This window comes from Octopus sinensis, linkage group LG25 (assembly GCF_006345805.1).
Source record: "Octopus sinensis linkage group LG25, ASM634580v1, whole genome shotgun sequence".
Lineage (NCBI taxonomy): Eukaryota > Metazoa > Mollusca > Cephalopoda > Octopoda > Octopodidae > Octopus > Octopus sinensis.
Window position 1 is genome coordinate 11,477,078 of NC_043021.1, and position 23,027 is coordinate 11,500,104.

General features: G+C 40.0%; 1 protein-coding gene and 1 long non-coding RNA gene across 7 annotated transcripts in view; one reads left to right on the top strand and one right to left on the bottom strand.

Moving 5' to 3' along the window:
• The first annotated feature begins 7,381 nt into the window (after nt 1-7,381).
• LOC118767880 lies at nt 7,382-9,262 on the top strand. The gene is made up of 2 exons (XR_005003786.1): nt 7,382-7,508; nt 8,276-9,262. It is a non-coding gene; the product is annotated as an uncharacterized LOC118767880 (long non-coding RNA).
• Nucleotides 9,263-10,991: 1,729 nt separating this feature from the next.
• LOC115224238 (ARF GTPase-activating protein GIT1) overlaps nt 10,992-23,027 on the bottom strand; it is a 125,176-nt gene continuing 113,140 nt past the window's right edge. For all 6 annotated transcript variants that reach the window (XM_036513222.1, XM_029795032.2, XM_029795033.2 and 3 more), the window contains 4 exons: nt 19,793-19,914; nt 14,250-14,441; nt 13,055-13,118; nt 10,992-12,102 (listed from right to left, as the gene is read on the bottom strand). In XM_036513222.1, coding sequence (XP_036369115.1) covers nt 11,899-12,102; nt 13,055-13,118; nt 14,250-14,441; nt 19,793-19,914 — 582 coding nt within the window. In that variant the 3' untranslated portion in view covers nt 10,992-11,898. The remainder of the gene's footprint in view (nt 12,103-13,054; nt 13,119-14,249; nt 14,442-19,792; nt 19,915-23,027) is intronic.

Genomic DNA, 23,027 nt, shown 5'->3' on the forward strand with positions numbered 1-23,027 from the left:
CTTTTTCCATCTAGTAAGTGTAATTTACCCATTATATTTGCTGTTTTAATGGTGATACTACATTGGAAAAAAATACCACCTTCTTGTTTATATTGTGCAATACACATTTGATGCTTCTATGAAAAACAATTTGTTCAAATATACATACGTAGTTTTTTTTTATGTATTTATATATCGTTGCTATTATGCAAAAGTGTCATAAGTCCAAAACGTTGCTTTTTCAGATGACGAAAAAATAGTTTTACCATTCCATAGCAAGACCATTGTACTCTACTTTGACAATTTTTTGATATCTTGGCATCTGAAGATACGATAAGCAAAAATAAATACATTAGGTCAAATTTGGACATACAACAGTTTAACATAATAGCAACGATATATATATATAACTTAGTATAATGGTACAGAGCACTCAACCAGTACCTGAGAGATACAGAATTCGATTTTCTGTAGCCACCAGCAAGCAACATTTTATTTTTCCATTTTCTAAGTGTATTTACCCAATTTTCTAGGTTGTTTTCACAGCTAGCCTGCATTCGAAATTCACTTTATTTTCTGTGAGATATCTTATGGTAGTGGGATAGTATTAACTGCTATTTCTAAATTTCGGTATGTGGTGAAGCAATTTTGCCGAACCCTAATTATAATTATACTTATAATTATAGAATTTTTGTATAAAGTTACCGATAATGGTTCTTTTAACATACTGAACTACTTGGTCATCATCATCATCATCATTTAGAGTCCGCTTTCCATGCTAGCATGGGTTGGACGGGTCAACTAGCATGGGTTGGTAAAATTATTAATTGATTAATTAATTTTACCCTTTATTATTATTGATTAGATCGCTAGCCACTACACATTCTTTATTTTCTCTCCTTGTTTATTTCTGTGGAAGAGCGTAGGCTTGAAACGTTAAAGACTTTTTCACTTCCTGAGCGTTAAACTAATACATCTGTTTGTTGTCTACACCACCTGTCGTCTTTTTTGTGAATTCTCCCTATATATATCATTCAGAATCAAAAAATTTTCTTCCATTGAACCTTGTGGTGTGCATGCAACCAGTTGATGTGAATAGGACTGCATTGTGGTTTTTTTTCTTCCCTTTCTTCCCCACAAATGATTTCAGCACAGTTTTATACATTGTATTGTGCCTGATTTTCGCTGCACCTATTTTCTAAAGAAGAAAAGAAACTTATTTCAAAAACGTATTTTTTGTCAGTTTGTTTGACGCACAGAATTAGGCACGCACGCTGACACACACGTCACTATATCTTTTGAAAACAGTTGCTGTTCAAAAATGTTTTTTGACAACAGGTCAAGGTTGACAACTTTGTAATATTTTTTTAGCAATTTTTATTTTTTTCTTTCTACTTTTCTTTCAAATGCATTTTTTTTCAAAAAACTGTTTTATTATTATGTTAAATTTCAAATACAAAAAAAAAAGATAGAAAAAAAAGACATGTACAATATGGAAAATCTCTGATTTTTCAGTCATGTTCTTCGAATGGAGTTTGTTAGATAGCAAAAAGTGGTAATAATGTTATTTTATTTTTCGTTTTAAATACCAGAGTTATCTATATATTATAATAAATATATATTAATGTATATATATATATATATATATATATATAAAAGGACAGAGACATACAAGCAATTGACAGATAAATAGACATGAAGAGGAACAGGTAAACATGAAAACAGATAGAGAGAGATAGATAGAGAGAGAGAGAGAGAGAGAGAGAGAGAGAGACATGTAGATTGAGAGACAGACGAACATATAGAGGGAGAGATAAACAGACATGTACAAGTTGTCAGTCTGTGAGAGAGATGTGGGTACACAGTCGAACTTAATACATACGAAGTATATGGACTGATGCACATGGAAGTGATGGACACGTGCCAACACAGAGAGAGAGAGAGAGACAGACAGACAGACATTTAGTTAGATAGTTAAATAGACATGCAGAGAGAGAGAGAGAGATAGATATAAAATCAGTTAGCGGGGACTATACATGGAGTGAAAGGAGAGGGGAGGGGGCTAGGCAAGTCAGATGCACGCATAATTAGACAGATAGATAGATGGGATAGAAACAGAGAGGAAAGGCCCAGGGAGTATAATGAAGACCAGGGAATGAGAGGAGGTGGGTACAATGGGTGTAGTGGAGAAACTCTGGAGAGGAAGAGGAAAAAGAAGCGAGTACATAAATAGATTCAAAATTATGCGGCAGATAGGAGGGGAAGATAAGAAAGAAAGATTGTATCCCATCAATGGTGATACATTGGCTAAGATGTTTCTACACATTGTGAAACAGGATGCATTTCAAACCTAAGATTATAATTATTATTACTATTATTATTGTTAGTAGTAGTATCGTCGTCGTCATCATCATCATCGTTAATAGCATTGTGGCAGTAACCTTCAGTGCCACAGAAAAAGTTTAAATTAATTCCTTTTTCAATTTTTTCTTTATAAATTGTAAATTAATTCCTCGTGGCAAAATAATTTATTGCATTTTGCAACCCCTCTTATGCAACATAATATTTGCTGACAAACCATCACTAGTTCCCCTCCCCCCCGACTCTTACCAATCTCACTTGTGGGTGAATTAGTCAATCAGTTTTGTCCCTCCAACGTCGCGATTTCAAAATGCTGTTAGCAAAGCGGAGGGGTGAGGAAGGCAAAGGGGTTTTTTTTTTGTGTGTGTGTGTGTGAGACAAAAGTAAAGCAAATTTATCAAACCATGGAAAAAAAATTGGTTTGTTACGAAAAAGGAAGACGAAAAAAGTTTAATATTTCAAACCACATCCTTCATCAGAAAGAGAGAAAGTTAACAGGACCGGAAAACTTTACAAATATCTCATTCTCTGGTGAAAAATATTGCCTGAAATAATGCTTTCCACTTCTTCCTCCTGACACAATCAATTATTTCCACTGTTTCTGATTCCATTAATTGCCATTACAGACCATCACTAGTTACAATGAATGCTACTGTTTACCTTTTCTTAATTGCAGTAAATAAGATGTACCAGGCATAATGTGTGTGTGTGTTTTGAGACAAGAGTGGCAAATCTGATCAACACACACACACACACAATACTGTCTCTCCAGCTTTCACACCACCACAACCACACAGATGAACCAACCAATTAAAGGCCAGAGCAGGAACCTCTATACCAGGTATGGACAATCATTTACAATAAGTGGGGCCCATGTGACATTGCTCATTATCAGGCAGGTTGCCCTACATAAAAAAAAACAAAAAAAAAACATTGATGGTGATTTTTCATTAGGCTTACCATTCACAAAAGCCCCACGGGCTGCAAGTTGCCTGTAGTTGGTTGGTTGCTCACTCTGCTAAATATTGCACAATGTGTATAATACATTGTACACAGTCTTAGGTATTACAATAAGACAAGATAAAGTTTGAACTTAGAATGTAAAGATGGACGAAATGCAGATAAGCATTTTGCTTGGCCTGCTCATGATTCTGCCATCAATGAGGAAAAGTTGTTGAGCCTGCAGCGCAGCACCTGTCCCTTAAGGTGAGGAGGAAGCACTAATTATTCAGGTGGACTAGAGGTGGCAAGTCTCCATAGTATTTGTCATCTACAACTACCTGACTAGAACACTTGCACTTTTGTTTTTGTAGTGGGGACACGAGTTCTGCTGGTCAGATAAGTACATTTGCTGTCAACGCCTGCTGCATGGAAGGCTGGGTGTGCTGTGGCTAAAGATGTGCACACACATGCTGAGGCTGCAGCATCTTCAATGATTCCTCAACAGTGAACATGTGCAGTCATCATTTATTTGTCAGGTTGGGTTTCCCACAGCTTGTCTTTTTGACAGAGCTACAGTCCTGGATTGAGTATAAACCAAAGCAGGGCACCTAGCACCTACAGTGTCATCAGGTGTTCTCACAGCCCTCCACCACTTGAGCAGTGCAATCATTGAAAGTTCCACCATGGTGTGCCATAGAGGACTAGAGGCAGGCAAGGGTAGCATGCTTGGGGAGACTCCAGGCATCGACTAGAATCAAGTGACTGGTCTGTTTTAGGGGACATTCAGGTTGGGGCCCATGGATAATTTCCATAAATCCCTGACCTCGCCATGCTACCAGGGGATGTTGTCAGTCAGGGATAAAACTATAGCGGCATTGTGGTGCCATCAGCCAAGCCTGTCCCAAAACAACTCAGAGTGACGAAACAATCCTGCACCTGCTTGCAGTGTCTGAGCATTGCTGCATCTATTCTAAATACCTGCACATGTGTGTATGACGGATCTGGTTACCAACCGACTCCAGAGTGAAGATTCCACTCTTCACTTTCCTTTGGCTGGGAGGAGCAGCCAGGTTTCCTCTGTCTGGTGGCTATGGCAACAGAAGCTGTGAGGTGGATGAGACTGAAAGGACCCGTTCAGTGAAGCCTTCATGGACCTTTTCTCAAGTTCTATTTCCACCTTCCAAAACTAAGGTGAGGATTGAGAAGGGGGGTGTTCCCCCCACCACCACCACCACCCTGTAAATATGTTAGGTGGGTGAATGTAGTGAGAATGATTTGAGTGAGCGAGCGTAGTTTAAGCAGGTGACTAGAGAGAACTAGAGTAGGGCAGCCCAGGGTCTGTGAATTTCTCTGGTTACCACCAGCATCACAATATTTATTTTCCATGCTAGCATGGGTTGGAAACTTTGAGGGGAACTGGTAGGTCAGACTGCACCAAGCCTTGCAGTGGTAGGTACACTTTGGTATTATTCCTTCAGCTGCGGGTATTTTGCTGTTACACATGTCTATCTACCCCCCCCCCCCCCGCTGGTCTTTGTATGGTCCGAAATGTTTTTGGCCCTTGCGACAAATAAATCATCATCATTACTATTACAATTGTAGTGCATCAACTCATTGCAAAAAAAAAAAAAAAGCAAACAAATTCTCTACTTTTGATGCTGAGTAGTCTCCCTTAGATTTAACATCCGTTTCAACCTTTAACATTCAGAATACTGTGAAATGTAAAGCTTATTTATTCGCATTGTTTCGAATTAAACCTGCATTGTTTTGTAGCTTCGAGATTTCAATGTGATAGGCCGTATTTAAACATAAAACAGGTAGAATATTCGGGTTGAAGATGGCCAGTTATAACCCTTTAGCATTCAGATTACTCTGTCAAATGTAATGCATATTTATTCACATTGTTTTGAATTAATCATGCATTATCTTGTGGCCTTGAGATGTCAAAGACATGATTGTTTATTTTTAGGATGAATTATTTGGGCCGGATATGGTTGGTTTAAATGAAAAGAGTTAACTCTCCGTGACACAGTTTTGGTCTCAAGGAACTAAAAATTTGTGCTTAACAGTATTGGTATTAACACTGTTGTTGTTGATAGCCTGTCACCCTGTCTGAGTCAGTCAATAAATACCTGTTATGTAATGGTGTATGGCTGGAGGAAGAGCTATGAGGAGAGGATGGACGACAGCAGGGAGGTGGGTGTAAATTTAGTCGCCTGTGATTCTGTTCGTCAATCCCAATGTGAGATTTCTGACCCAAGTTAGACATTCTCATCACCACCACCACAAACATGACCGATACAACTGCCATCATCATCATCATCGATATCATTGTCACCACCACTACTACCACTATAACCATCAAGTCAATGGAAGAGGTCACATGCTCATGTGCTGAATCTTATGAAATGGTGGTTGTTTGCATGTATGTGTAATGGTTGACATTTACAAGCAGTACCTGTACCATATGAAGGCTATTCCTATGTAAGATGTGTATGTATATATATATATATATATATACTAAAATCAGAAACCAATTGGTCCAGGAAACTAGATAGTAAAATGTTTTTATTTTTTCATTTCGTTCCTGTCAAATTTTATCCCTAATTTTGTGGTTATTGAACCTAGCTGTTCTTTCTAGTGTGTTGAATGCCATTAGTGAATTCCTCATATGTTTAAATGTGCACTGTATTTTATGACTAATACATAGTCTTTGGACAAAATTTTTACACGTTAGGCGACTGGAAATGAAAATTTTAATTAATTTCCATTTCATATGATTAAGTGTGTGTGTGTATATATATATATATATATATATATATATATATATATATATATATATATATATATATGAGAGAGAGAGCATAAAGATGACACTCTTTGTTTACTACTCTATAATCATACATATTCTAGACCATATGTTTATTTAGTTCCATACCAGGCTATTAGTCTCACTATATCTAAGCTATATATATATAAAATGGTACTTTTTATATATATAAGCTTAAAGCTTATGCCAATCACCATCAAATTGACAATACCTGTATAGGTGCGCAGTGTGCCACACATCAGATGCTGAAGTGATTGCAGAGCAATGCAAGATGAAGGTATATTTTGCTCAAGAACATAACACAGTGCTCAGGGGGTCCAGGAATTGAAACCACAATTTTGTGATTGCGAGAGCAACACCCTAACCCAGTAGGCCATGAGCTTTCACCTTCACTCCAAGTAATCAATTGGGACAAGCAGATGACCAATACGCAATTAGTGTACATGCTCAACACAGAAAGAGGAAGAATGAAATTAAGAGACGGGGGGGGGGGGGCGTAGGAGAAACCAAACTTTAGTGGGAACAGTAGGAGTTATGGCGGTGGTAGCAAAAGTCAGAGTACAAATAGTGGTGGTGACTGTAACAGTAGTGATGGCAGAGGTCGTAGTAGTGGTGGTGATGGTGGGTTGCGAGCTCAGTCATGGCTTCGGGATGTGATCATCCTCCTTGGTAACATGTCCCCAGTTCAGCTAGTTCCAGCTGAGCATACTAATACAGGGAGCCCTACATCCAGGGACATGCGTCCCCACCATCACCACCACAACTGAAAACCACTGCAACACCAGATTGACATCTGGTGCAGAGAGAGTCCTTTCGTCTCGTATGAAGATGAGGAGCTCTTCAAGCCTTGGTTTTGACAATCACATCATCGAGATGTCTCGATTAAAAATAAAAACATTGTTGATGGTGAACCTCATACCCTGCAGTGACGCCCTTGGTTAAGCTATTTTTTAAAATAAAAAAATACAAAAGGTAAACTTTATAATTAATTACGATCAGGGTTCAAATAATCCAGGGTACTACATATAATAATATTATAGGGTTTGATTCAGCCCCTGTTGTTACATTAGGTCCCACTTCAGAACCTGTGTGGTAACGCAGAATTGTGAGCTCAGGGAAAGATTTGGGTGGTCACCAAAGAAAGACAGAAGTAATACTATATTACTAGTGGTGCTGGTACACTAGTAATAATAATAGTTACATGGTGTTAAGAGTTTTGAGAAGGCCCTGTCATTGCTGTTGCCTATTAAATGATAACCGCGCACACACTATATCTCTGCTGCCTAGCAACCCTTCAGTCGTACCCCACTATAGCCCATACAGTACTTCATACTGATACACACTATACCCTTTGACCATCCACATTAACTTCTCTCTCCCCCTCATATATATATATGTATATATATGTATGTATATAAAAGAGTTTGTATGATTGCATATTAAACAATATATAAGTCAATGAAATTCCAACAGTCTGATTTTCACATTTTTTTTTTATTTGCAATTTTTACAATACCGAAATAAACTAGTACTTTCTTGTGTTTACACAACCATGGCAGTCACGTTCCACAATTGACAACCTTGTTGAAAGAACTAGTTTATTTCAGTATTGTAAAAATTGCAAATAATAATAAGTGAAAATCAGACTAAGTTGGAATTTCATTGATCAATATATATAAATTTAAGATACAATATATGGATTCTAGTAATCCGGTAGCACTCATAAAAATAAGCTCCTTAATGTATCATTATACAAAACATATAGAATATATATATATAGTATGGTACAAGAGAGTACAATAAGGAGTGTATACAATCATAAATGACAGAGAAATAATTTGTCGTGATGTTAGAATTTTCTTACTGTCAAATAAAATTTCTTCAAACTGTTTTTCTATCATTTAGAACTATATATATACACACATATATATATGTGTGTGTTTGGTTTGATGTTTAATTAGTTATAATAGAAACAATTTGACATTAATCTGATGGGTTACGCTGTACTTCTGTAGAGTACAAATTTATCGTTCTTATAAAGAATGTTGTTGACAGTGACTTTGAAGCCTTTGCCAGCTATGGACTGTCCATTGGTGGCCTAGCTGGCTGAAACTTCGAAGCCACTATCAAAAAAATTCTTGTATAAGAATAATAAATATTAAGATATATATATGTGTGTGTGTGTGACTCCATTTCTATCATATGTCCACCACCTCCCCTTTTTCTGTATATCCATTGCATGCCTGTCCTCCATCTCTCTCTCTCTATATATATATATATATCTTTCTGTCTATTTCTACCGTATGTCTACCTCCTTCTTTCTGTATATCCATTGCAGGCTTCTCTCCTTCCCTCTCTTTCTATACACCTGTTGCATATCTGGTGTATCTATCTCTCTCTCTTTCTCCGTGTCTCCATCTGTCTGTCTGTCTACCTCCCTCTCTCTACAAACCAAGAAGTAAAAAGATAAAAGAAATACCACTCTAGTACAGTTATTATTCCTTATGGTAAGCCCACATGCTGGGATTTTATTTCCCTTTTGATTCTCACACAAAATACTGAGCTGACACAGGCATCGGAGGGAGGTAGCAGAGAAAGAGGAAATCCCATCCACCCTAGCACCACACAAAGCCTCCATAATAAAATTAAAACTGGCTGCTTTCGTCCAAAATTAATACATAAATCTAATATACACTAGCACAACTCCCTGATAATGATAATAAAACTGTCTAGTTAATAAAAGCAACACACACATATCATACCCTGGGTAGCCACAGCAATACAGAGAGGAGGGAGGGATATTGGGGTGGGGGTGACAATTCAGTTAAATCTATCATGATTCTGCTATAAGCACAAGGCCGGAGATTTTAGAGGGGAGGGGGCTAGTCGATTACATCATCCCCACAAACACATATACACCATGTTTGCTCATGTATATAAGTTGCACTCGTATATGTCACACTCATGTATAAGTCACGCTCGTGTATAAGTCGAACTTGTTTATAAGTCACATTCACGTATAAGTCACGCTTGTGTATAAATTATGTGTATGTATAAGTTGTACCCCAAGTTTAGTGCTAATTTCAAACTCGATGTCAGCTTTGCTCCATATATTAATCACACCCCAGGGTTTTTGTTTTTTTTTACAGTAAAAAAATCAAGTGTAAAACAGTGCAACATATACATGTGTAAATGCAGTATTTTATGGTGAGAAACTAAGCTAAACACTCGCTGCATTCACTAAAATGCATCAACACCAGTACATTGCACTTGTTGCAGCTGAAGTATTGAGTAAAGGCAAAAAAGATAAGCGGAAGACAAGGTGCTGCTTTGCTTAATCTATCATAAGAAGCAATGATGAAACCTTGGTAGGACAAAAAATGGTAGAGTCCACAAGACCAGGTTATGGTACAGTCAACACTCAGGCTGGGTAATGTACACTGCACATCCAGACTGGGTAATGTACAGTTCAAAACCAGGTGGGGCAATGGCACAGTCCACATCCAGACTGGGTAATGGTATGGTCCACATCCAGACTAGGTAATGGTGCAGTCCACAACCAGATCAGGTAATGGTACAGTCCACAAGTGTGGACAATGGTAGAGCCCACATTCAGTAGGTAGGTAGAACAGTCATACATGTACCATCCTTCATACCTGGGTACATTCTAAATCAATCACTAACGCCATACCCATCTTAGTTGTTACACACACTGGTTACCACACATGTACCATGCTACATGCACCCTGGATAGCCACAGGGAGGGGATATGAAGGGTGGTGGGAGTGATAATTCTGTCAAATCTGTATTATGATTCTACTCTAAGCACATGACCTAAAATTTTTGAGGGGATGGGGCTAGTTGATTATATCAATGCCTAGTGGTGTGTGTGTGTGTGTGCTTGACTGGGACTTATTTTATTGATCCCCCAAAAAGATGAAAGGAAAAGTCGACCGTGGCGGAATTTGAACTCAGGACGTAAAGACAGATGACATGCTGCTAAACATGTTTTTCTAATTTTGGCACAAGGCCAGCAATTCTGGTGAGAGGGAGTGGCAGGGAGGGGGATTAATTAATTATATTGACCCCAGTGGGCAACTGGTACTTATTCTATTGACCTCCTCCCCTAAAAGATGAACGGCAAAGTCAACACTGGCCAAATTTGAGCTCAGAATATAAAGATAAATGACATGCTGCTAAGCATTTTTTTCTAATTTTCGCACAAGGCCAGCAATTTTGATGGGAAGAAGGTGGGGGTAGGGATGGCTAATTAATTACATTGCCCCCTGTGATCAGCCGATACTTCAATTATTGACACCCTTCCCTAAAAGGATGAACGGTAAAGTCAACCTCGGCTACATTGGAATTGAGAACGTAAAGATGGTCACTATGCTGCTAAGCAATTTTTTAAATAATTTTGGCACAAGGCCAGTAGTTTTGATGCAAGGGAGGGCTAATTAATTACAATGAAACTAGTAGTCAACTGGTACTTATTTTATTGAGCCACCCCCTAAAAGATGAAAGCAAAGTTGACCGTAGCAGAATTTGAACTCAGAGCATAAAGATGGACAAAACACCACTAAGCATCTTGTCCAGTATGCTAACGATTCTGTCAGCTCACTACCTTTAGTCTGTATTATTACGGCACTCCGTCGGTTACGACGAGGGTTCCAGTCGATCCGATCAATGGAACAGCCTCCTCGTGAAATTAACGTGCAAGTGGCTGAGCACTCCACAGACACGCGTTACCCTTAATGTAGTTCTCCAGGGAGATTCAGCGTGACACAGAGTGTAACAAGGCTGGCCCTTTAAAATACAGGTACAACAGAAACAGGAAGAAAGAGCGAGAGAAAGTTGTGGTGAAAGAGTACAGCAGGGTTCGCCAAGTCTCGTGGAGCTTTAAGTGTTTTCGCTCAATAAACACAACGCCTAGTCTGGGAATCGAAACTGCGATCCTATGACCGCAAGTCAGCTGCCCTAACCACTGGGCCATTGTGCCTCCACAGTCTGTATTATAATACAAGAAAGACAGGGTGAGTGCAGAGAGAGAAAGGAAAAGGAGGAAGAGAGAAGGGAGGAGAATCAACGTTTGAGGAGAGGAGGAGTATTGACTTCAATGATAGTGGGAGGTGCAGGCAGAGAGAGAGTTGTGAAATGAAGAGGTTTTGTAAAATATATGAGGAGGAGGAGGTGTAAAGTAAAAGGTGAAACCATTTTACCGAACTTTGTTGTAGTTACTACATGAAGGGGGTGGGGAGAGTACCCCCTCCACCCGCTAACCTTCCAGCCCCCTCCCCATTCCTACCAAAAGGCAAAGAATAAGAAAAAAAAATGAAAACAAGAAATGAAGGCTGAAGAATCCCCTCTTCTTCCCCCACTCTGCTCCACCCGACCCATCCAACCCCACTTCATCCACACTAGGGAGAAAGAGGGAGAGAGAGAGTGGGTGGGGAGGTGGTGGTGGCGTCTAAACCATGTCACACTTTAACACATCGCATCCGAGTCTGTGACGCCAGGGGAGGTCACAGTGGCACAGCATTATACAGAACGGAAAGAGAAGGCAGAAGAGGTCCGAGAAGACTTTAAGGAGAGCAAGAGAGAGAGAGAATGAATAAAGGGGGGAGCAGCGCGGCGGTGGCATTGTGGCCGGTCATTGATACGGTTCATTGGCTGTTGTGGAAAAGAACAAAAGGACAGAGGGGAGGGAGGCAATGACGGTGGCACGAGGTGGGGGAAGGGGAAAATGGGTCGGATGGGGTAAGGGTGGGTTTTGGGAGGATGATGTGTCACTGGAACAATGTGACCAACTGCTTTGCAGCTTTCGCGATTTCGTAGGCGGACTTGATCACCTGCTGGGTCTTCGCCTGCCGGTTGGCCGATGGACCGTGATCCTGGCCCGGTGAGCAGATCTGGCAGTACTCGGCTAGTTGGGTGGCACTACTTGTTAACAGAGTCAATGCATACTGAATGTTCTCAGCTTTCTGCAGCCTCTGAAGAGAAAAGAGAAAAAAAAAAAAGACAAAAAACAAATATGATTAAATTTGATAAAAAAAAATATCAGTTTCAAGTTTTGGAATTTCAAAGAAGGAAGACATAAGACAGTGGGGTGCGATGTGAGGGAGATTTGGCTGCGCCTTACTGGCACCTGTGCCGGTGGCATGTGTAAAAACAATCGATCGAGGTCGTTGCCAGTACCGCCTGACTGGCCCCTGTGCAAGTGGCACGTAAAAGCACCCACTACACTCTCGGAGTGGTTGGCGTTAGGAAGGGCATCCAGCTGTAGAAACTCTGCCAGATCAAGATTGGAGCCTGGTGCAGCCATCTGGTTCGCCAGCCCTCAGTCAAATCGTCCAACCCATGCTAGCATGGAAAGCGGACGTTAAACAATGATGATGAAGAAAAATCAATTAAATTGACCCCACTGCCCAACAGTAATGGTACTTATTTTATTGACTCTGAAAGAATAGGAAGCAAAGTCGACCTCGGCAGAATTTGAACTCAGAAAGTGAAGACTAACAAAATGCCCTTATACGTTTTGCCCAGCATGCTAACGATTCTGCCTGCTTGCCGCCTTAAATAATAATAATAATAATCCTTTCTACTGGAAGCACAAGGCCTCAAATTTGCGGGGAGGGAAGTAGTCGATTACAGCGACCCCAGTATTCAACTGGTACTTAATTCATAGACCCCCGAGAGGATGAAAAGCAAAGTCAACCAGGGCAAAATTTGAACTCAGAGAGCAACGTCTAACAAAATGCCCCTAACAGCGTGCTAACAATTCTGCCAGCTCGCTGCCTTTAATAATAGTAACAGTAATGGTTTCAAATTTTGCCACAAGGGCAGCCATCATCTCTATCTCATTTAACAGACCTATTTCCAATATATCATTCTAATCACACGCTTGCTCTAGATTTAGGAGTAATGGTGTGAGGTAGTACTTACCTTTGGGAAGAGGGAGGCCATGTCTATAACAGCCGAGTAAATCTTATCAGAACATGGAGCAAAACTGAAATAGAGGAAAATAGTAGTTTATAAAAAAAAATAAATAAATAATATTCACACCATCTTGTACTAGCACCCATACTATAATTTGATGTTACACTGTAGCACTACAATCACACACACACACTTTAATACAATGATACTATCTCACACACTATAATATAGTGATACACTGTAGTACTTCGATTATTATTATTACTACTACTACACCACATACTGTAAATGTGAAATTTTTTTCCCCACACGAGTTCCGGACCCCGGTATTGAACTCATTTGCATAAAGCCAATCAGAGCTCACCTTGACCTTGTTTTCAAGTTAGCAAACACACTCTACAAAGTAAACTCAAGAAGAATGGTGTTGTAAGTCGACTGATGGCCAAGTTATGCTTGATTTTAGAAGGAGACAAGTATATTTCTTTACTACCCACAAGGGGCTAAACACAGAGAGGACAAACAAGGACAGACAAACAGATTAAGTCGATTATATCGACCCCAGTGTGTAACTGGTACTTAATTTATCGACCCCGAAAGGATGAAAGGCAAAGTCGACCTCGGCGGAATTTGAACTCAGAACGTAACGACAGACGAAATACCGCAAAGCATTTTGCCCGGCGTGCTAACATTTCTGCCAGGAGACAAGTAATTAGATAGATTTGCATCTATCCCTGTTATTGGATTTTGTATGACAGTGACACTCATTTACGACTATCACAATGTCAAGACAAAGAGACACAAACATACAGACGCATACAAATATGCGCATCCATACATACACACACACATGCATACACACATGCATATGTGCTTACATATGCAGACACACACATATATATATTTCTTTACTACCCACAAGGGGCTAAACACAGAGGGGACAAACAAGGACAGACAAAGGGATTAAGTCGATTACATCGACCCCAGTGCATGACTGGTACTTTATTTATCGACCCCGAAAGGATGAAAGGCAAAGTCGACCTCGGTGGAATTTGAACTTAGAACATAACGGCAGATGAAATACGGCTATGCATTTCGCCCGGTGTGCTAACGTTTCTGCCAGCTCGCCGCCCTAACTTAAATAATGCTTGCCAAAATCAACAACAACAACGATTAACAACTGGAAGTGAAAAACTAGACGAACCTTTCGAATTTTCCCTCTTGTGCTGATTGCAGAAGTTCTTGGATCTTGCGGGTGATTCGTTCGGTTTTCTTGACAACCTCATCTTGGGTTGGTAGACCCTGAACGTCAGCGCCGACCTCTTCATACACAACAGAGGGAGACCTCAATGGAACAGCTTCACTAATGCTCTGAAGGGAGCTTTTGTGGCTGTCGCTGTGAAATGGAACAAAGCAAGAAGATCAACATCAAACACATTAATAATAATAATAATAATAGTAATAATAATAATAGTAGTAGTAATAATAATAATAATAATAATAATAGTAATAATAGTAATAATAGTAATAATAGTAATAATAGTAATAATAATAGTAATAATAATAATAATAGTAATAATAGTAATAATAATAGTAGTAATAATAATAGTAATAATAGTAGTAATAATAATAATAGTAATAATAATAGTAGTAATAATAATAGTAATAATAATAGTAGTAATAATAATAGTAATAATAATAGTAGTAATAATAATAGTAATAATAATAGTAGTAATAATAATAGTAATAATAATAGTCATCATCATCATCATCATTTAACGTCCGCTTTCCATGCTAGCATGGGTTGGACAGTTCAACTGGGGTCTGGGGAGCCCGAAGGCTGCACCAGTCCAGTCAGATCTGGCAGTGTTTCCTAACGCCAACCACTCCGAGAGTGTAGTGGGTGATTTTATGTGCCACCGACACAGGTGCCAGACGAGGCTGGCAGACGGCCACGCTCGGATGGTGTTTTTATGTGCCACCGACACAGGTGCCAGATGAGGCTGGCAAACGGCCACGATCGGATGGTGTTTGTTACGTGCCCACAGCACGGAGGTCAGTCGATGCGGTACTGGCTACGGCCACGTTCGGATGGTTTTCTTGTGTGCCACCGGCACTGGTACCACAAAGATACAAATTCCATTGATGTTCATCTATTTTGATTTGTTTTGATTTTCACTTGCCTCAACAGGTCTTCACAAGTGTCACAAGAAGGAAGGTATGCACAGGTGGACTGACTACGTCCAGGTAGGGGCCACGGGTTATGGCCTGACTAGTCTTGCCGGGTCTTCGGATGGTGTTTTATGTGCCAATGACATAGGTGCCAGATGAGGCTGGCGAACGGCCACGATCGGATGGTGTTTGTTACGTGCCCACAGCACGGAGGCCAGTCGATGCGGTACTGGCTACGACCACGTTCGGATGGTTTTCTTGTGTGCCACCGGCACTGGTACCACAAAGATACAAATTCCATTAATGTTCATCTATTTTGATTTGTTTTGATTTGATTTTCACTTGCCTCAACAGGTCTTCACAGGTGGACTGACTACGTCCCAGGTAGGGGCCACAGGTTATGGCCTGACTAGTCTTGCTGGGTCTTGGATGGTGTTTTATGTGCCACCGACACAGGTGCCAGATGAGGCTGGCGAACGGCCACGATCGGATGGTGTTTGTTACGTGCCCACAGCACGGAGGCCAGTCGGTGCGGTACTGGCTACGGCCACGTTCGGATGGTTTTCTTGTGTGCCACCGGCACTGGTACCACAAAGATACAAATTCCATTGATGTTCATCTATTTTGATTTGTTTTGATTTGATTTGATTTGAGTAATAATAATAATAATAATAGTAATAATAATAGTAGTAATAATAATAGTAGTAGTAATAATAATAGTAGTAGTAATAATAATAGTAGTAGTAATAATAATAGTAGTAGTAATAATAGTAGTAGTAATAATATAGTAGTAATAATAATAGTAATAATAATATAGTAATAATAATAGTAGTAATAATAATAGTAGTAATAATAATAGTAATAATAATAGTAGTAATATAATAGTAATAATAATAGTCATCATCATCATCATCATTTAACGTCCGCTTTCCATGCTAGCATGGGTTGGACAGTTCAACTGGGGTCTGGGGAGCCCGAAGGCTGCACCAGTCCAGTCAGATCTGGCAGTGTTTCCTAACGCCAACCACTCCGAGAGTGTAGTGGGTGATTTTATGTGCCACCGACACAGGTGCCAGACGAGGCTGGCAGACGGCCACGCTCGGATGGTGTTTTATGTGCCACCGACACAGGTGCCAGATGAGGCTGGCAAACGGCCACGATCGGATGGTGTTTGTTACGTGCCCACAGCACGGAGGTCAGTCGATGCGGTACTGGCTACGACCACGTTCGGATGGTTTTCTTGTGTGCCACCGGCACTGGTACCACAAAGATACAAATTCCATTGATGTTCATCTATTTTGATTTGTTTTGATTTTCACTTGCCTCAACAGGTCTTCACAAGTGTCACAAGAAGGAAGGTATGCACAGGTGGACTGACTACGTCCCAGGTAGGGGCCACGGGTTATGGCCTGACTAGTCTTGCCGGGTCTTCGGATGGTGTTTTATGTGCCAATGACATAGGTGCCAGATGAGGCTGGCGAACGGCCACGATCGGATGGTGTTTGTTACGTGCCCACAGCACGGAGGCCAGTCGATGCGGTACTGGCTACGACCACGTTCGGATGGTTTTCTTGTGTGCCACCGGCACTGGTACCACAAAGATACAAATTCCATTAATGTTCATCTATTTTGATTTGTTTTGATTTGATTTTCACTTGCCTCAACAGGTCTTCACAGGTGGACTGACTACGTCCCAGGTAGGGGCCACAGGTTATGGCCTGACTAGTCTTGCTGGGTCTTTGGATGGTGTTTTTATGTGCCACCGACACAGGTGCCAGATGAGGCTGGCGAACGGCCACGATCGGATGGTGTTTGTTACGTGCCCACAGCACGGAGGCCAGTCGGTGCGGTACTGGCTACGGCCACGTTCGGATGGTTTTCTTGTGTGCCACCGGCACTGGTACCACAAAGATACAAATTCCATTGATGTTCATCTATTTTGATTTGTTTTGATTTGATTTGATTTGAGTAATAATAATAATAATAATAATAGTAATAATAATAGTAGTAATAATAATAGTAGTAGTAATATAATAGTAGTAGTAATAATAATAGTAGTAGTAATAATAATAGTAGTAGTAATAATAGTAGTAGTAATAATAATAGTAGTAATAATAATAATAGGAGTAATAATAATAATAGTAATAATAATAATAATCCTTTCTACTATAGTCACAAGGCCTGAAATTTGGGGGAGGGGGACTAGTAGATTACATCAACCTCAGTGTTTCGCTGGTACTTAATTTATCGACCCTGAAAGGATAAAAGGCAAAGTTGACCTTGGCAGAATTTGAACTCGTGCTGTTTACCTTGATATGAGATCACCACGCCACACACATGGTTGTGATGCATGTGCCTATTGTACCCTTATCAGATGCGTAGTCATGATGAGTATACTGGACTTCATATATTTGTGCCCCAGTGTCACTTTGATGGCATGCACTTCTCTCTCGCTCAATAATAATAATAATAATGCTTCTTATAACAAAAACAGTTGTAAGCTAACGAAAGTGACTACATGATTTGGTCGCTTTTCATTCATTAATGTGTGTGTGTGTGTAATTGTGTATACACACACACAAACACATTTAAACTGAGTTGGAGAGACAGTTTGAGATACAATTACAGAAATATAAAAATAGACGCTGGTACTTGAATATCTTGATCTATTTTTATCAACTGTAACCCTAATCTCGCAATATTAAATCATACGTACGAAAATGATTGACTGTCGGTAATGATGTAAAACCAGAACTACCAGTTGAGTTAGTGAGTCCCGAGGCGGGTGAGTAAGCCAGCAACACCACTCTGGGGTCTCACTCTGATGAGGATGAGGGTAGGCATGTGGTTGAGGGGGGGGGGCATAACAGGTAAAAATATATCTGCATACCAGGGTGAATGCGTTTCTCACCAGAATCAACAGCCATCCATCAAACATATGAATAACAAGCTGGGAGGATTAAAGCTTTGGTGGTGGTCATGGTGGGGTGTCCAGTATTGTTGACTCTCTTGGCAACTCGTATATCTATCTGGTTGTCTCTTTTAACTCTTTGGCATTTAAACTGGTCCTGCCCAGCCCAAATATTCTGCCAGTTTTGTGTACACACCAGCCAGATCTGGCCTCTCACCCCTACCCTACAATGTCATTCTAAAAATAAACGACATCATTGAAATCTGAAAGCTGTGAACTAATACATAATTATTCCAAACCAAGATTTTAGAAATTGGAAAGTAAACTACAAAGTAATCTCCCTTGTAGATCAAACGCCAAAGTAGCTCCCACACATATATATATATGTATATATATCATCATCATCATTTAACGTCCGCTTTCCATGCTGGCATGGGTTGGACGGTTCAACTGGGGTCTGGGAAGCCAGAAGGCTGCACCAGGCCCAGTCTGATCTGGCAGTGTTTCTACAGCTGGATGCCCTTCTTAACGCCAACCACTCCGTGAGTGTAGTGGGTGCTTTTTACGTGCCAGACGAGGCTGGCAAACGGCTACAATCGGATGGTGCTTTTTACATGCCACCGGCATGGGGACCAGACGAAGCTGGCAACGGCCACGGTCGGATGGTGCTTTTTACGTGCCACCAGCACGGAGGCCAATCGGCCGGCGCTGGCTACGTCCACGTTCGGATGGTTCTCTTTCGTGCCACATATGTATATATATATGTGTTTTTTTTTTTACGTGCCACCAGCACAGGGGCCAGAGTAGGCTGGCAAAGAGCACCAACCGATCGTGGCCGCTTGCCAGCTTCCTCTGGCCCCTGTGCCGGTGGCACGTAAAAAACACCCACTACACTCACAGCTGTAGAAACACTGCCAGATCAGACTGGAGCCTGGTGCAGTCCCCTGGCTTCCCAGGCCCCAGTCGAACCATCCAGCCAATGCTAGCATGGAAAATGGACGTTAAACGATGATGAGGATATATATATATATATATATATATGTGTGCATTGACACATGTATGTATAAACATACATATGCATTACATATTCTTTTTTTCTTCTTTTCTCTTTTTACTTGTTTCAGTCATTTTGACTGCGGCCATGCTGGTGTACCACCTTTAATCGAGTAACTCGACCCCAGGACTTATTCTTTGTAAGCCTAGTACTTATTCTATTGATCTCTTTTGCCGAAACACTAAGTGACGGGGACATAAACACACCAGCATCGGTTGTCAAGCAATGCTAGGGGGACAAACACAGACACACAAACATACATATATATACATATATACGACAGGCTTCTTTCAGTTTCCGTCTACCAAATCCACTCACAAGGCTTTGGTCAGCCCAAGGCTATAGTAGAAGACACTTGCCCAAGGTGCCACGCAGTGGGACTGAACCCGGGACCATGTGGTTGGTAAGCAAGCTACTTACCACACAGCCACTCCTGCGCCTATGTATACACACAACAACTCATGCAAGTATAGAAAAGAGGATGTGACTCAGTGAGAGGCCCTTGGTAATGACCAGTCACCTTCAACTCTTGTAATAGCATAAGGGAAGGCAAGAATGATTGCTACATTCAGTCCAATTTCTGTTAAAAAAAAAAAGAGGAATCACTTACCATTGAGAGTTCTTTCGGCTGTTGCTCGCACAACTCGCGTTGTCATAGTCACATTCCTCCCCTGCACAAGCAGTTTCACTGCGGGCAGGACTTGGAGTACCACTGAAGTTTTTACCACCAAGCTACAGGAAAAAATGGAACAGTGAGTGTGGGAGACGGAGAATGAGGTGAGGCAAGACGGAGAGAGAGAAAAGATTAAGATTGTTTTAGCAACAAACCAATGGCAAAAGTAATTTCTTAAACTGGAAATTGATACTACAATTGTACAAACTTCAAACAGTGGTGAGAATAGTTGATCAGTTGTTGAACTCTGAGATTCCTGTTGATAACCGAGTCAAAAACCCAGTTCTGTAATGATTCTGTTACAGAACAGAAACAAATAAACAGAGGAAGCAATTAGAGACATTCTCCCCTCTTACATTAATTAAAGAATTCCTCTTGTCCTGCAGAATGAATGTAAACAATGTTAGTACACTTCATATGATATTGCATGTTTCAAAACTGGCTAATTAATGCAGTCTTGTAGGGTACTGTATTGGACTGGAAGTTAAAAGTTAAATTTTTAACCATTCAAATGTTCCCTACATTAAGTATGTTGAAACTAACTTACCTATCTACCTACCAGTGTGTCTATATCTTTCTAGTTAGATTTCATCATTTTTCCTATATTAACTAAATTGTCTTTCTTGTTGCTGACAACACCAAAATTATTCATTCTTAAAACAATTCTAGTTTCCTACACTAACCACTACTTTATATATATATATATTTATGTATGTATAATTCTTGTACATTTGTTAGTAACTTTGTCATCACAACTTCAAGTATAGTGATGGCTGTACTTTGCTGATGAGGTCATAAGGCCAAAACATACACAACATTGTCTTCTCCTGATTCTTGATTTATTTATACAATTATCCATTTATTTATTCATTCATATGCATTACAGGAGCAAGTGCTTATATATGTGTGTTTGCTTAATATGAAATTGCATTTTTTTTTAATTACTCTGTTTACCCCCAATTTAGTGATGCCACATTCCTTGAAGAAATTATTTCAACTGTTACGAATCATGTTTATCCCAAACATTTGAATCTTTAAATCGCAAAACATCTTTTTGAAAGATTTTAACTGTATTTACTAATCTAAAATATGCAGTTTCTGAAAATCTACTGAATTAGCGAAAGCAGAGTTTCTTTGCCAATCTGTAAAAACACTATATATATATATATATATATATATATATTACAAATAAATCAACAGCAACAAAATTCCAAACACAAGAATTACAAAAAGCTGTTGTAAAACCAAAACGAAAAAGAAATGATTATCATTATTAAAACAAGAGAAAACATCAAAAACTAAAATGGCTGGCACAATTCCAAGACATTGAGTAGCAGCAAAAATTGTTTCGAATGTTTGAAAAAGAATTAATAGTTTGAGTTAGGAAAAACACAATGTTGTTATTATTATTATTATTATTATTATTATGATGCAACAATCGAAGACAAGTTTGGTTAGACACTGGAATTTGGGTACAGTGGGGGTGGGGAGGCAGATGGTGCACTAAAAGTAACCAACAACAAAAAAGAAACAAACATACAAACCAACTAACCCAAAGGAATAGGGTAAAGGTTCACTGGATTTCATTCCTTAGGTTAAGGGGTTACTTCAGACTTGCCCTGGACCAACACTTACATTATCATTTACCATATAAGGGTAAAGACTCCCACTCCCTTTGGTCTGAGATTGCAACTAGAAAGTTTTCCTCTGAGGCACAAGTCCGGGCAAGGTTGTTTATGGAGGGCCACCAGTCGCCCATGCATACCAGCCTTCCCTCTCCACGCCACTGATGTTATTCAAGAGAAAAGCAAAAGGGGCCGATACAGCTTGGCACCAGTGATGTCGCAACTCATTTTTACAACAGAGTGAACTGGAGCAATGTGATATAAAGTGTCTTGCTCAAGAACACAAGGCCAGCAATTTCGGGAGAAGTGGGTGAGAGTTGATTACATCGACCCCCGGTACTCAACTGGTACTCATTTCATCGACCCTGAAAGGATGAAACGCAAAGTTGACTTTGGCAGGATTTGAACTCAGAACTTAAAAATGGATGAAATGCTTCTAAGCATTTTTACCAGCATGCTAACGATTCTGCCAAGCTTGCAGCCTTCCTTACCTATAAATATTGGTTTCAAATTTTGGCACAAGGCCAGCAATTTCAGGGCAGTGGGTAAATCTGATTACGTCGACCCCAGTGCTCGACTGGGGCTTATTTTATTGACCTTGAAAGGATGAAAAGCAAAGTTGACTTCAGTGGAATTTGAACTCAGAACATAAAGACAAAGTGCCACTAAGCATTTTGTCTGGCATGCTAATGATTCTGCCAGCTTGCCACTTTGGTACTACCAATAATAATCCTTTCTACTATAGGCACAAGGCCTGAAATTTGGGAGAGGCGGGGGGTGGGGCTAGTTCATTACATCGACCCCAGTATTCAACTGGTACTTATTTTATCGACCCTGAAAGGATGAAGGGCAGGGTTAACCTCAGCGGAATTTGAACTCAGAGCATAAAGACGGACAAAGTGCCACTAAGCATTTTGCTCAACATGCTAACGATTCTGCCATCTTACCTCCGCATTTATAAAATCAACTTTTTATAATATTGGCTTCAAATTTTGGCACAAGGCCAGCAATGTTTCGAGAGGGTTTAAGTTGATTACATTATCCCCAGTGCGCAACTGGTACTTATTTTATCGACCCTGAAAGGATAAAAGGCGAAGTCGACTTTGGTGGGTTTTGAACTCAGAACATAAGGATGAAATGCCACTAAACGTTTTTGCCCGGCGTGCTAACAATCCTGTCAGCTTGCCACTTTAGTACAACTACTACTACTACTAATATCCGTAAGTTAGTAACAACAGCAGCAACACACTAAAATACAGATAGTCAAGCAATCTGTGAAAGGGTGGAGGGGAACAGCAATCAGTTAGGGGTACAATGCTGTGATTGATGCAAAACTACACACACACACACCCACAAAAACAACCGCACAATACTCATACATATATACACACACTATAAACAACCATCTCCATGGAGACAATAGAATGTTGGATAAGATAAGATCAGAGAAGTGTAAACCTACGCCATTCAGATTACTGTGTTAAATATAATGCTTATTTAACAATAGCCTAGATTAATCATGCATTATCTCATAGCTTCCAAGATTT